This window comes from Pinus tabuliformis, chromosome J (genome assembly GCF_031772625.1).
Source record: "Pinus tabuliformis cultivar Carrire ecotype Pingquan chromosome J, CPIR1, whole genome shotgun sequence".
Taxonomy (NCBI): domain Eukaryota; kingdom Viridiplantae; phylum Streptophyta; class Pinopsida; order Pinales; family Pinaceae; genus Pinus; species Pinus tabuliformis.
The window spans coordinates 677772895-677789567 of record NC_142295.1 but is presented as its reverse complement, the minus strand read 5'-3'; the positions used below and the strand labels follow the sequence as shown (position 1 = coordinate 677789567).

The window sequence follows — 16673 nt, the reverse complement described above, 5'->3', positions numbered from 1 at the left end:
CAATAGATTAGTTCTCAATTGCAGTAGTTGCAGCAACAGAATGAGATCAGATCAAGCACAGGCAGTGTTGGCAACAGTGCAGGGAGGCACAATGCAATGTCAACAGTAACGCAGATGCGAAGTGGTTCAGCTACAAGGTTAGCAGTGAATCAGAGTATGCGCAGTAGCTTGGTGGACAATGATAGTATGTTACAAATGTCAAATTACTAGCAACATGGTCCGACTACAGAAGAAAGATGCAGTGAAGTGGAGAAAACACCTGACTCGCTAAGAGAGAGTGTTAATTTTTGTTGTTTTGGTAGCATCGGACAAGTGTTCTAGTCTTGATTTGTGTCTAAGAGGCTAAGGAACATGAGATCTCCAAAACCCATTAAACGTTTCACGAGATAATCTTGTGAAACGCCTTAATTAAATTAATTAGTCATCATTTAAATATTTCCTAAGTCTATCTTACAAAAAGTGGGTAATTAAAGTGAATTAATTAAGGAGATCGACTTATGCTCTAGAGACTTCCAGAAAATTACATGGATCAAGTCTGAGATGATCTTAGTCGTTGATGAGGATCTAATCATGGTCGTTGGTGTTGTAGTGAGAGATTATAAGAGCAAGTCGATGGGATGGAGAGTGACATAAGAGGGCAGCGAGTTTCCTTGGCATATTGAGCTATCCAGTTGTCGTGATTCAGCGAGTAAGAGAGTTTGAGCTAGAAGGAGAGCATCAGTGATTAAGGGAGCAGTAGAGGAGAATTCTAGAGGATTTTTCCAACAGTTTTCCAATGCCGAAGAGGCAAGAAAGAGGGAGGTTGAATTAATCTGCAAAGAGGCCAAGTAGCCAGTGCAAGCAGCCAAAAACACCAGTGCGAGTTGTCGGAGAGAGGTCATTTCAGTTGCCAAGGGTCAGGAAAGTCATCCAAAAGGCAGAGAAAATTTTTCTAGAGGCAAGGGAAGGCTGGACAACTCACCAGGAGCCAGCTAACAAGCAGTGTGAATTGTTTCCAAGCCAGCAGTGCACATTTCAAGAAGGCAGTGCAAGAAAGCCAGTGGGACGCCAATTAATTTGCAGAGAGAGAAAATTCTCTCCTAGATATTTTGCCAAATATTTGTCGAAGGATTGCCAGTGAGGCATCATACTCTCCATTTTAGCTGCATAATAATAAAATAAACCCTCGTCTGCTGCACTGGTTTTCCCTTCGGGGTTTTTCCGGGGATGTTAGTCCAAAAATTATTGTGTTGATTTTTATGTGTGTGCATCTATTTCTCAGTTCCTGATTTTATTTTCCGCGACGTTTTTATGGTGAAGATTGCAATTGTGAGTTATTCATTAATTGTCGTAAACAATTAGACTGTTAACAGTTAGGAGAATAATATCCAGTAATTGCAATCAAGGAATTTTCACAATCAATCAATGCCATCTTGATTAAAGCATTTTACTTTCCTGGCTATTCATTTGAGATAAATATAATTATACTCATTGAATTTTTCATAACAAATAAACAGATGTATGTACCTCTGGTCTTGCAGACAAAATTGCTTCGTATTGCTCAATGAGATTTGGGGGTGTAATATGATCAAATTCAGCTCCCAATATAGCAATAGGTGCTTTGATTACTACTTTGAAAAATAACCCATTTATCAGCAAGATTCCGAACTATTTGAAAAACAAGAAAAATCGTATTGAAAGCAATGAGTATGTGACATGAAAGATCAAGATCTCATGATACAGGCCAGGTAAATCACACATGTAATGATATTTGAAGTATACCAATTTGGTAAGAAGAAAGTGTTCTAAAATATGGTCTCACCTCTGAAATCATCCTCAAGAAGAAGAGATGGATGCAATAATACTCCTGCTTTTATGTAATCTCCCTTTGCCAGCTCAACTACCACCTTGGCTGTCAAGATAATTTATATAAGTCTAGTGACATTTATTTGAATATAATCTCCGTTTGCAAGCTCCACTACCACCTTGGTTATCAGGATAAATTTAAGTCTAGTAACATTAATGTGAAGTGGTGAACACATGGATTCATGCATCTATTTGCACATCTTCACAGGATGCCATTATTTTTACCAATTGCATCATCTATATGCATGTCATTTTCAACTTATGATATGTATTGAAACATAGTTAAGCACAAATTTTGGCATCTTCCAAGAATCCTCTTTGAAGCAAGCTTTAGTAAGAAAAAGAACTCAACTAAGTGATGCTAACCTCCCCAGCAAAATCCACTTGCACCAATCGATGTTATGCCTTTGTTGTTCAAAATCCCAATAAGCTTTTTGGAGTCCTCAAGTCCTTCAACCTATAGCAAGTGTATATAGCCGTTAACTAGTTTAATATCCTCATTCTATTTCCGTGACAACTGCATTTCAGATATTTGCTGAAGAGAAAAGATGTATTGTGCAAATCCGAAACTAGAGAGAGTAAAATGGTACATTTTCAACTTATAGATAGACAAAAAGAAGGAATATATAACTATATTCCTAAAGGTGTACAGCTGTGCTCTCTTATACGAATAAAATATCTTAGAACAAAACCAGAATGGTCAAGAATGATCACTGGCTGATGCTTTTGAAGCCATTCTGGCTGGTTGGCAAACGGATCTCCAGTACATGCACGTACATATGGATCCCCATGAAAATAGTCAGGGACCAGCACAAAATATCCACATGATGCTATCTTGTCAGCAAGCCTTCTGTAAATAGCCACATTCAAGAAAGTTCAGGGAAAACCAAGAACAATCATTTTCATAAATTGCTTCATAACACAAGTATATGCCAGAACAACATTTGCTACATCCTATAAACATTGAAAGGCTACATGACTTACTTTGTCAATCATGATAAAAAATATAGTTATTCAAATACCACAATTGTTATGCATGAATATCGGATCATGAAACCTAAGGGCATATATTCTACATTACGAAAGTTTTAGATGCCAATTTATAGCTCATATACAGATCCACCATTCTTCAGAAAATTGAATGTATATTCTCATTTTCTGGCAGATAATCTAAGCACATGATTTATAAATTCTGAGAAGACAACCTTAGAAGCAATTCATTTTAATATCCATAGCCAAAACCAATTTTCAAATGAATCTACAGTATCAAATAAAAAAACATTAAAGCCTATTTTTTTAGGACTCTTACATAAGAATTTGCCAATCTGATCCTCCGATTAAAATGAAGATTTAGTGAAACAACGAACCAACATGACCAGCATCGTAGATCAGGTTTGAGCACTATATAAACTCAAATTGAGGTCAACCAGTAATTAAATAACTTAGGCAGGGGTCATCCAAGATTGTCCCATCTTGGAAGCAAATTCACCCTGTTAGGGCAGATGCAATAAGTAACCAACATATATGTCAGGCCAGCTGGGATTCAGATCAGCCTGAAAGAAAATCAGGTCAACCATGGATTAGCTGTAGAAACCAATTTCATACAACGGAGGACCTGACCCAACATTCAATCTTCATTTCTTCGTCACAAGAAGTTATTTTGGGTATTAGTAATAAGTATACAAGTAGCCACAATCTTAGCAAAGACTAAGCATAGCAAGTTGGCAAGTAACCACATGGGAAAACTTACAAAGAACATCAGATACCATGGAGACCACTGTGCGCAAATTGGAGATGCAATAATATATTAAGACCAACTTTGGTTGACCGGACATACAAACTTAAATTAATTAGCTTGATTATCATGTTGTTTATATGAAGAACTAACTCATGAAATCTTGGAGTTCCATTTGACTTTTATAAGTTAGTAATTATGGAGTTTGGTTTTATTAAAAATGCTCTAAAGTTAGATCTAATGTTTTTGTAGGCTAGTAACTCCCGGAGAATGTGTTCTTCATCCTCTATTCATATTATAATTTTAACATTGAGAGTCCTATATTACAAAAATTAAAAAAACACCAAGTACTTTCCAAGAATTTACTTCCTCTTCCAACCCACGCTAGAAAAGTTGGAAGATCATACTTAGCACCAGCAACATCATCTGTATCTCTAATATACTCTCTAAGGACAAATGGTTCAGCAGATACCCTTGACATGCAATGATCTGTTTTATGAGATATAGCCGCAAGATATAAGTACAAGCATTGTAAAAACAGAGAATAAAGACAAAACTGAACTTTGCCTGGTGAATTTATATTGATCAACTAACAAGGATGCAGTGACAGCTCAAATTGCATTTAAAGTGACAGCTTATTACATGTCAATTATGTACAAGTCTCTAATGAAAAAATATAGAGGGCTGGATGTTTTTCGGAAACAGTTGGAGACCATGCCTCTGACAATACTGAAGAGCATGTAACCATGGCCTATGGCCAGTTTGTATAAAAAGGAATTAATTCCCCAAAACAAACTGGTATTACAAGTCAACAAAAACGACTTACATGCTCGTAGGATAGAGAAGATTTATGAGGAATAATTTTGAGGAAGAGATTTTCATGTTTCAAATAAGCCACAGATCTTAAGTCTCATTTTCTATTGTGAACTCAGCTTGCTGCTTGGATATCATTTTGCAATTGGTGTATTTTATCTTGAATCCTTCAATACATGCACTGGCACTCACTGCAGAGTCTGCTCAGCCTGCGATTGCATTATTCACAAACTCCTTATGCTTGTTCGAGATACATAGCTAGAACGTCTCTCGAAAGTGTTACATCAGGGACAGTTTAGATAGTCTAGTATCTACACACTTGGAAAATATTGGTTCAATGAACTTGGTAGACACCTAACCCATAAAAACCAATTGCCTTAGATACAATGGAATCTGCAAATCTTGACCTCAAAGGTAGTTGCACTCCACATATTTCAAAGACTTTCTTACATCAATCCCACTCAAATTGAATTCAAACTATAATTTCTCAGGCCAAGGCGCCACTGATATATTCATCCCCCTTTACTGAGTTTGTTGACTGTGTTACCTCTTGGGTTCTCATTTCATGCAAAAGTCCAAATCACAGGTGTGAGACCCCAAAGGCAACTTAGGCAAGCTACCCACCATCACCTCAGTAGCCTTTCTTTCTCACTTTAGACTAGTGGGGCTTCCCTGAGGTTAGCTAAGCTCAAAATGTTTAGTGGATAGTGAAAGCAAAAGAGAGCTTAGTGACAAAACAAAAAGGAAAAACGATCTTTTGTGCTTCTGGGGCGATAAATAAAAGGGAAGATCAGTGCCTTAATCGCTTGGGCTATGCGGCCATGCATGCAACTTCGGAGGCTGTTTCTAATGAAAAACTAGGAACTATAAGCAGCCAAGGTGATGTGTTCTATAGAAGCCCTAATTTGGTTAACAGACTCACAAGTTTAATGATGGAGAGGGTTTATCTAAGATCCACTACTCAAAGCAACAACTTCAAGTGGCCCCTGCTAGGTATGTCTTATATTCTTTGCATGACTTATATGCACCACAAACATTGGGGGGGATCCATTTTTTGCAGTTTTTTTGCATCCGTTTTGAGCGGTTTACGGCCCATGGTTTTGCTAAAAATGAATTTCCCAATACATATTTAATATAATATAAGGCTGAGCTTTTGCTACTATTTCACATGTTTATTTTTGAGTTGCAGCATTTATGGGCTTTTTACATCTGCAATTTTATTTGTATCGGTAATTCTTGTTGAGAAATCAATGTAGATGTAAATTAGGGTTGATTCCTCTTACTTGATAATTACTTGTGAAATTATGTTGGCTTTTTATTACTTTATTATATCTTCTTCATCAAGCAATTACCAAAACATGATCACAAGAACACAAGATACAATCTCCAAGCCAAGGCAAAACCCCTCCAAGGGGAAAAAACCCAGTGAACTATTATCTTCTTATAGAATTAGATCAAGGAGAGACATCCAAGACCCAAGACCAAGACCAAGACCTCCTCAAACACCAAGTCAGCCCTCCTTTAGATCTCCTCCAATCAATCCAACCCAATGAGAGTCATAGCTCGTCTGTTAATCTAGGTTGTCATTGATGTCAATATGGAAGTGTTAGTGATGGAAAATTTTTTGATACATGATTGCCCATGGATGCCCATTGATCATAATGCTCATAGTGATGAAAGTTTGATATGTGATGATATGATGAGATGGAGGACCCAAGTGGATTGAATCTATATATACAAACAGAATAGAAGCAATGGATCTATGAAGCAACAGGAGCAAGAAGCCAAAGAGGAGAAGCCATCGTGAAGCCAAAGAGAAAGATGAAGAGTTTATCGAAAGCCATCAAAGAAGCAAGTTATCGGAGCAAGAGAAGCAGGTTATCGCATATGCCCAAGGGTAAGTGTTATCGGAAGAACAAAGAGCAACAACAATATCAGAGGAGTAAAGAAAAAAACATTGGAGTAGAGCTATCGGAAGAGTAGCCATAACTAAGGAGTTAACAGTGTTATCGGAGGAATTATATCGGCAACTTTATTATCTGTTACCACTCGAATTCCCCGATTGCGATTTGAGTTGCGGACCCGACTACTCCAATAGAACATGCCCTAATGTAATATCATGTTCGCCTCGTCGGAAGTCATATCACCAGTCTTAAAGGAATGTCACACTAAAACTGCGATAATACATGCGGACCCAAATAGGTTATAGTAACAACCTTAATACAATATCGCATCCGTCGTATGAGCTTTCATATAGCAAGTCATAAAGGTCACAGTAAAACCTCCGATTGCGATATAATATTGCGGACCTGCTGCACCATTATAACATGACTTTATACAATATCGCATCCGCGGTATCGCTAGTTTCTCAGGGATGTCAAACCGTCAATTGCGATAAGGTTGTGGACCCGACGGATTTATTAACAACTGTTTAATATCATATCGCATCCGCTCTATCGGCAGTAGGGGAATCAGCTATGTTATGTGCAAAACTCTGAAAGTTGTGATTGCGGGATTAAAGGAATAACTCCAATTTTCATGAATGTTGCGACTGTGATTAATGTGATAACGTGCCATGTGGGACCTCCATGTGGGTATAGCCATGGATGAATATTAAAAAAAGGATCTCTCCGAAAAAATCTTTTAATGTGCAAACTCATAAGTCGGCCTCTCCTCCATATGAATGTGTCTTTTGAGTATTGGTGAACATCGTATAAAAACGAGTTAAAATGCTTCAGTTCTAAGCATTGATCTCGGGCATCTATCACAAAGAAGGACAGTTCACAACTCGTGAACATGAATTAGCATAAAAAAGTGGAAGCTAAAGGTCGAGCGAGCGAAAAAGGAAGCTAAAGGTCAAGCGAATGAAAGTGGAAGCCAAAGGTCGAGCGAGCGAAGAAGGAAGCCGAAGGTCCAGCAGAAGAAGAAGGAAGCCGAAAGGTCGAACATTCTGTTGACTGGGTTATTTATTGAAAATCTCGGACCTGTGTTTGATAGTAATTCAGATAACAATTCAAAAGGACGCTCTGCAGATCTAAGAAGATTATCTAAGTATGAACAGGGTTGTTTTTAGTTAAACGCACAATATGAAACCGCAATAGTCACTCCTCTAAAGAAGTCACTCCTGAAGCATTTACCGTGACAGTGAGAACAAAGGCTTGAAACAGAGAGTTGTTTTTGTGCAGAGCTTAGTGCAGCTCAATGTAGACACATTGAAGTTGTGTGAAGACTATTGTAGATCATGATGGTTATTTGAAATCATCATGAGGTAACGTTGCAGACTCTGTTTGGGCAATATGAAGAATTGTGAAGACTCCTTCATATGAAAACAGGTTGTCATCAATGTAGCAGTGAAGCTGTAAAATAACAGAACACGTTGAAGAAGATTTTGAGAGCAATGTAATACAATCAAAACATTTCTTGACAAAGAAAAACTATAGGGTCGGAGCCCTTGGGGTTGGTGCCTCAGAATTGGAAGGATTGGTGTCCTTGGAGTTGGTGTTCCTAAATCCAAGGTAGGTGCCTTGACAAGACAGGGTCGGAGCCCTTGGGGTTGGTGCCTCAGAATTGGAAGGATTGATGTCCTTGGAGTTGGTGCTCCTAAATCCAGGGTTGGTGCCTTGACAAGATAGGGTTGAAGCCCTTGGGGTTGGTGCCTCAGAATTGGAAGGATTGGTGTCCTTGGAGTTGGTGCTCCTAAATCCAAGGTTGGTGCCTTGACATGATAGGGTTGGTGCCCTAGACGTTGGAGCCTCACAAAAAGTCCAAGTTGGTGCTTGGCAACAGGTTGGAGCCCTATATACATTGTACTTGATTTATTGTAAAGATTATATTAATAAAAGCATTTATTCCTATTATTCATTTTGTGTTCTAAATATAAATGATTTAACAGGTAAAAATAACAATTGAAAAGGAATATTGATTCACCCCCCCTAAATATTTCAAACAATTGGTATCAGAGCCAGTACCTTCACTCAAAGCCTAACAACTTGAAGGTTGATCATTAGAACATAAATGGCAAAGCCAAGGAAGAAAGTCTCCAATCCTCCTAAAGATGTGTCTCCCTCTACCACTGAAATAGAAGTCAATCAATTTGTGAAGGCTCCATGGTTCAATGGAAACTTTGATATATGGGAAGCAAGAATGAGGAATTTCTTAAAGACTCAAGGCATTGAAATCTGGAAATCAGTTATTGTTGATAGCATGATGGATGGACAATCTAGGGAGTACAATGCAAAAGCAAAGAAGGCAATCTTGAATGGGCTACTAGATTCTATAAAGAACAATTTAGGAAAATGTTCGTCAGCAAAGGGTATATGGGACAAACTTCATGACCTTCACTCAAAAGGAGCATTGACCATGACCACTAGTCAAGAAGATGATGGAAACCAAGAAGGAAATCCAGAACCCATCATAGAAGCTGAAAATGAGAATGATGACATCAAGGCTAAAGAAGACCTAGAAGATGAAGAGAATGAAAAAGATTTTGAAGAAGATCTCCTCACTAAACTTATGGCTGCCATGGAAGAGATTATCAATTTGAAAAAGGAAAACGAGGAACTTAATAAGAAAGCACTAGCTGGTGACCAAGACCAAACAAGGAAGAAAGTTGACCTTGTCAAGCTTCAAGTACAAGAAAGGGATGAAGAGCTTGCCAAGCTTAAGAAGGAATTTCATCAAAGCAAAAGAAAGCATCATGAAGAAGTCATATCCATGACAAATCAATTGGATAAAGCAAAGAAATGGGAAGATATCTTGTCAAGTCAGTTTGAACAAAGGCGCAAGAGCTTGAACAAACTTGAAGAAGAGATTTGTCAGTACAAGGTAGAGGTCTCCTCTCTCAAATCTCAACTACAAGAAGCAAGAAAGTTAGCACAAGGAGCTGAGAAGATGTTAATTTATGGTATGTTCTATGCTTAGAGCAGTTTACATAACTTTCTTATTATTATCCACAGATTAGCAATCACATGTACATAAAGTAAAGTGCAGATAGAACATTAGAAGCAAGAAAGTTAGCACAAGGAGCTGAGAAGATGTTAATTTATGGTATGTTCTATGCTTAGAGCAGTTTACTTAACTTTCTTATTATTATCCACATATTAGCAATCACATGTACATAAAGTAAAGTGCAGATAGAACATTAAACGATCGACAGAAAACAAGCCAAGACAAGAGACACAAGATGTGGCGGCTAGCCAGGGACAAACCCCAATGTGGGGAAACCCTTTGATCAAATCTTCATTTATCTTCAATAATTCAGCAGAGAGAAATAATACATAAATCTGATTTACATCAACAGCAACAAACCCCAGATCAGCCCTAAACTAGGGCAGCAGACCCTAGATCGAACTTGTCAAGTCTCCACCAGTTAGTTGTTCACTGTGCACCAGTCCAAGACTTTGTTGTGCACTAGTCCAAGATTATGCTGTGCACCAGTGCAAGATTTCGCCGCCCACTAGTGCAAGATTTTGGCACGCACCAATGCAAGATTTAGCCGCGCACCAGAGAGAGATGTGATGAGATGAGAGTGTACAAATGAGAAAAAGACCTCCAGTATTTATACACAAATGTTGATGATGAATAGATGCGTCTGTTGGGCTTCTGAGCCTACATGAGTTGCTGGTCGGCTTGATAATTATTCCATAATCAAAATAAATTCATATCTCCATAAATACTTATTGAAATCGGATGATCTTTAGATCAATCCTACACCTCTCAATGAGAGGAATTTAATAAAAATATTATCAACCATGAATAAGACGACCCACATGGAGTTTGGCCCTAGTTTCCAACTTTAACACTCCCTCTCAACTAGGGAGAACTCCATCTGTAATTCGTCTGTCGGTCGCTACTATTCATCGATCAAATGCACTGCCCTGTACAGCTTGACCCCTACTCTGCTCTGGTCTACTTTGTCCGAATTATGAAGAGGAAGAAATGATCGAGGATGTATCATACTGACTCAAAGTCAGTCTCAGAGTGTGTACCACTAGTCCTAGACCAATCCTCAACCAACCCGAAGTCAGTGTCATAGTGGGTACAACTCCTACCACTGGTCCCAGAACAATATCATCCTCCATTGACTCAAAGTCAGTCTCAGAGTGTGTACCATTGGTCCGAGACTAGTCCTCAACCGACCCAAAGTCAGTGTCATAGTGGGTACAACTCCTACCACTAGTCCCAGACTAGTATCATTGATCCCAGATCAATGAAGGTCATCCTGGCATAGGGAGTACGGTAGATACAGCGATGAGTCCATCGGTACTACTATGGTCCCTATCCTCATTTCCCTGCTCATTGATCAGATGAGAGGTACTTCCCATGAGTCCCAGACTGCATGGGTAGGATGCCTCAACAGGAGAACTAATCAATCATGTCCATAAGAGAGTGAATCATCCTGTCCCACAAGAGAGCAAATCATCTTGTCCACAATCGCCATGGAGAACACATCATCCAAGCCTCACAAGAGAACTAATCATCCTACTACACAATCGTCATGGAGAACACATCATCCAGACTTCACAGGAGAACTAATCATCCTGCTACATAATCGTCATGGAGAACACATCATCCAGACCTCACAAGAGAACAAATCATCCTGCTACATAGTTGTCATGGAGAACACGTCATCCAGACCTCAGAGGAGAACGAATCATCCTGCTACATAGTCATCATGGAGAACACATCATCCAGACCTCACAGGAGAACAAATCATCCTGCTACATAGTCACCACGGGGTGTCACAAATAAAGTTTTGATTCTTTTACCCTGTTCATCATATGCCGCTCCAAGAATTACCCCGCACTCTCCCCCCCCCCCCCGGAGCTCCTAGAGCTCAATGCATCATACAAGACCCTCATCAGAGGGTTTCTGAACAACACCATGTCGTTCTCGGAAAGTCAAAAATTTGACCTTTATTAGGGGCTTTGTCAGAATGTCGGCGACCTGTTCATCTGTACCGATATGTTGTAGCCTTATACCTTCCTGCTGCACCATATCTCGAATATAGTGGTACCTGATATTGATATGATAAGAGTGATCATTAAATATGAGATTCTCTGACAAACGAATCCCACTCTGGTTGTCACATAGGATCACAGTGGTATCCAATGTAAATCCAAACAGCTCACTGAAGAGCTTTCGCAACCAGCTGCCTCACACGAGGCCATGCTAGCAGCAATATACTCTGCTTCGGCGGTGCTCAAAGCCACCAACTTCTGCTTCGTGTTCATCCAGGATATCGAAGCAGATCCCAAGGAGAAACAACAGCCAGAAGTGCTCTTACGGTCCTCCGCATTGACTGCCCAATCAGCATCACTGTATCCAAGTAGCCTCACATCTCCGGCAGTGTATCTTAACCCATAAGTAATTGTGCCATGAAGATATCTCAATAGATTCTTGGCACCAATCCAATGTATGTGGTGAGGTTCAACCATATGTTGACTCAACGTGTTGACTGCGAAGCATATATCTGGACGGGAGTTCACTAAGAACATTAATGCTTCGACGAGTTGACGATAATATGGTGGTGTTGTCGCATAGATTGTCACGACAACGCTCAGATTGGGGGCTGTCACCCGGATCCCCGATCTCTTCGTTTAAGCCTGTCTCCTGCGGCTAAGGGGGGTAGACCCTATAGGAAAATGGATGACCAACTGCGAATCAGTTGGTTTGGGAGACACGAACGGAAACCAACACTAAATAGATTTTATTAATTTAATGGACCAGTGCCTTATGGGGTTAATGTTTAAATGATTACTTACTAAATGTTGCAGAAATGTAAACCATGTAGAGCAATCATTTATCATCAAATAACTCAATCAAATATTAAATTTTATCAAATGCGAGAAAATGCTTAAATGATACTCCAGCAATTTAAAACTTCGAAAGATAAAGCTTCGATACACAACCATCCAATTTTAAACGCTAACCAGATATCTCATTTATGTAGCTAATCTTCAAAAAGATCATTCAAGCATGCTAAATCTCAAAAAAAGGATAAACATTAATTTCACATCAAAATTTTAGCCTTAGCAGAGAAGATAAAACGTGATAAATCCCTGAGCTAATACTGAATCTGGCAAAAAATTTCCACAATATTTTTATGTTTTTTTAAACAAAAATTTAAAACAAAAATTAAAACTAAATGAAACTTAAAAATCTACACTTCAAAAGAAAAGAAACTCCCTTTTTTATATTTTATATTTTTTTATAATTTTTATGATTTTAAAATTTTAAATTTTTTTATGATTTTTAAAACTTTATAATTTTTATGAATTTTAATTTTTGAACTCAAAATGAAACAAAGCCCTAAAAAAGAAAAATAAAATCTAAATTAATCTAATCTAAAATTATATCAAATAGAAATCTAAGACTTAAACTTTAATGTAAAACAAAAATTTTAAAAAAAATTAATTTTGAAACATGAAAGAAAATGCATTTAAACTAAAATTATGTAAAAGCTTAAATCTAAAAAAAATTGCTAACTTAAAACTTTGATAAAGTTCTCAAACAAAATCTAAAAGAATATAAAAATGAAAATCGACTTTTCCCTTTTTTTTTTATATTGTAAACGCTATACCTACAAAACTAAATTTATCAACTATGAAACATATATATAAGATCTAAACTGAAACGAAAATAAAACCTATATATATCTATGGACCAACGCATGTAAAAAAAAATCGAATGCTTTTCGGGATGCTTTGTTACATGTAATGCGTGCCCGTCGATCCAAATAAACTACGTTAACCCTGTTCACAAATCGAAATCAAAAAATTCGCTGAGTTTTTCGGTGTATGCAGGATGGCGGAATGGAAATCACGTGGAGAAGATAAATATTGATGCGGGTATGGAGCTTATGGTGCGTTTTTGCAGGAGTTGACCTTGAAATCGAACAACAGGAGGAAACGGGGCGGCGGCAGAGATCAGCAATGATGCATTTGGAGAGGAAGAGAAAGACTAGCAATGTGAGCAGATAGATTGACACGCAGCTGACTGGCGATTGTTTGATTGGTACACAGCTGAGGAAATCGCACGAATAAATGGGGCTGCCACAAGCTGGAGGTCAGACGGATGAGAACGTTGAAGTTGTGGGGCAAAAATATTGTGTGAGGATGGCAGAGACACACAATGAGAATGGCTGAGAAGAGAGGATAAGATGGATGAGAACTGCGGCAGAGGGATATGTATGCAGTGTTTTAAAAAAAATGAATGATTTTGCAGTCCTTAAAAAAAATATTCCAAACCCCAGAAGCTGATATCAATGAAACCGATGCAAAATTCCTTCCAAATCTGAAAACAATTGAAATTGCAACCCTTGCAAAAGCTATTTTCTGGGGCCAGATCTGGCTTCACACAAAAAAAAATTCTTCTTAGACCTGCACCCTGCAAATGGAAAAGAAGCACGCGAAGAATATATGCAAATATTAAAAACTAAAACCCTGCAAACTGGTCCAAAATTACAAAATTATAGCTCTACAACAGCCAGATTTGTCAGTTATCATCAATAATATTTTCAGAATTTCAGATTTTCTATGAAATGCTTTAGAAAACTCTCATGCAATTCAGAAAGACAAACTTAAATGAAAAACCCAGGATCAAAACTGGGTTGGCTCTGCAAGAGAATGCTTGTGGGAGTTGGCTGGTTCAGCCGAGAACTTCCCCAAACGCCCACTGATCTTCTTCAATGAGGGTTTCCTGCACAACTCACATTCAACCATCAATAAAGAGAGAAAAAAAGTACTAGATCTCAGATGCAATGGAGATACCTACCATTACTTCAGAAATTCTAATACCATTCAAACCCTAACAAGTGAACAAGATACCTTTGTTCAACAATACTCTACAATAAGCTGTTACTAATGGCTGAAAATTAAAATATGCAGAAAATAAAATAGCTCACAGCACTTCCAGAGAGTAACACTAGCAATATTTCAACCCCAAAGTCTTTCTTTATTAGCACCAGAAAAAAGTTTACAAGAGAGCTTCTTCAGCACAAGACTCACAGATCGAATGATCTCAAATGACCCCTAGCACCCTATTTAAAGGAAAAAATCCCAACAGCTAGTTTGAGTGATCCACGTCAAAATGATCTCGACCGTCGATGAGGATCACGATATCTCTTAATCTCATCCGTCGAATTTTTAATGTATTAAAAAATTGAAATTCTGCATTTATTTCCTCAAAATATTATTATTCTATTATTTCTAAGTTTTTTATTATTTGATTATTTTTTTTTTTTAATTTTTTTTATATTTTATTTTATTTTATTTATATCTTTAATTTTTTATTTTTTCATTTTTTTAATTTTTAATTTATTTTTAAATGGATCCTCGAACTTAGCCTTCGGAAAAATCACCTAGGACCTAGGACTTAGGACTTATGAGGGGATTAAAACATTTTCTAACCCTCAAGACACTTTACATCATGACTTTTACAACTTTACATCTCAAGGGGCAAAACCCATTTGACATAGACCCTCATAAACCACCCAGTTCTGCGACACAACTATAATCTAGCAGATTAACACACTAGGATTCCTCTAAGATTCTATTGACAAAATTCATTCCGGCTTTGGGGTTAGCCTTAAGGAAAACTTTGCCAATCATGGATCGGTGAGACGAAAAACTTCCGGAACGTAGATTATCACTAGAAAATTAGGTCCACCTAGGCAATTTACATACATGACTCATATCTGCTAAGATTATTTACAATTCACACATGCAGACTGGGTTTACAACATAGTATGATCAAGTCGAGGACGACTATCGAATGGCACGGACATGTCGATCAAGCTATCCCTTTTTGCGAAGAAAAGGGGGTGTACTGCTATGGGTAGTTAACACATAGTGGTCAACATCTGGCTCTACTTGGGGACGCGTTGCTGCACTGTAGGAATGTGAGAATCTAGAATCTGCATCCACGCAACACACAACAAAACATAAGTAGCGTTCATTCAAACATCATCCTACAACATTTAAGCACAGGAAAGATATAAGCTCTTCATTTATTAACTATCTAGTAATATGAAAAGTAAATCTAATCCTAAAACAGAAATAAAATGCTGAAATAACAAGGAGTAGGGTTAGAAATACAATACAAAGGATGCCCTATGGCATCAGATATCAACTTTGAAGAACAGCTTGAGCATTTGGCCATTTGCAGGTAGATCAAGTGGTTCGCCATCCAATCTTCTCAAATGGAATGAGTTTGGTCCAGCTACGTCTCGAATGATGTACAGTCCCAGCCACAAACTGTCAAACTTCTTATGTTTTCCTGGTTTTTCATTCTTGCGATCCTAAAGCAGTACCATATCTCCCACTTGCAAAGATCTAGATCGAGAGAATTTATCAAAGCTTTTCTTAATGTTAGATTGATTTTTACATATAGCATCAAAAGTTGTTCTACGAGCTTCATCTAACTCCACAATCTGATCTATTCTATTCTGAACAACATCTTTATTAGTAGAAAAATTCTGAAGGAGCTGATAAGCTGGCAATTTCAAGCCATAAACTAATTCAAAGGGAGATTTACCAGTAGCTTTCTTCTTAGTGATTCGATCTGCCCATAAAGCATACTTGATTTTGCTATCCCATGATCTCTTATTATCTCCTACTATCTTCTTGATAATGGTTATGAGATTCTTGTTACTTGATGCAGCCAGACCATTACCTTGAGGATAGTAATTTGACGAATGAGATAAAACAATGCCATACTTGAAACAAAAAGATGAAAACTCTGAGGAACTAAAAACTTTGGCATTGTCAGTGGTGATCTTAGCAGGGACACCAAATCTAGTAATGAGATTATTTTCAATAAAATCCTTCAGTGGCATTCTTAGCAGGAATGGCTTCAACCCATTTAGTGAAATAATCCGTAGCAGTCAAAATCCATGAGTAGCCATTGCTAGAATTTTCATGGAACTTCCCTATGAAGTCCAGACCCCAATGCTGAAAAGGTGCCTCTACAATGACAGGTTGCAGGGGCAGGGCAGCAAGCTTCTGTTTCCCAGTGAATAGTTGACAGGCTTGACAATTTCTAACAAACTTATGCACATCAGAAAAAATTGAAGGCCAATAATAACCAGCGCTCAGGATTTTGTGGGCGGTAGTTCTAGCAGCATAATGACCACCACAAAATCCTGAATGAAACTCAGAGATTAATTTCTTGGACTCAACGTCATCAACACACCTAAGCACTATGCCCTCAGGATTTCTCCACCCAAGGCCATCCTTCATGAGGCAATACTTAGTGGCTTTTAGTCTAAGAGCCCTTCTCT

The 16673-nt window shown here is 38.0% G+C and overlaps 1 protein-coding gene across 2 annotated transcripts in view; it reads right to left on the bottom strand.

Annotated features, from left to right (window-relative positions):
- Positions 1 to 16673, bottom strand: part of LOC149228667 (endo-1,3;1,4-beta-D-glucanase-like) — a 302648-nt gene that overhangs the window by 129520 nt on the left and 156455 nt on the right. Inside the window, exons 3-6 of one of the 2 annotated variants that reach the window (XM_089378319.1) lie at positions 2560 to 2695; positions 2212 to 2302; positions 1802 to 1891; positions 1507 to 1610 (exon numbers count right to left, since the gene is read on the bottom strand). In XM_089378319.1, the coding sequence (XP_089234445.1) occupies positions 1507 to 1610; positions 1802 to 1891; positions 2212 to 2302; positions 2560 to 2695 (421 nt within the window). The remainder of the gene's footprint in view (positions 1 to 1506; positions 1611 to 1801; positions 1892 to 2211; positions 2303 to 2559; positions 2696 to 16673) is intronic. The other variant, XM_089378320.1, reaches the window with a different exon arrangement.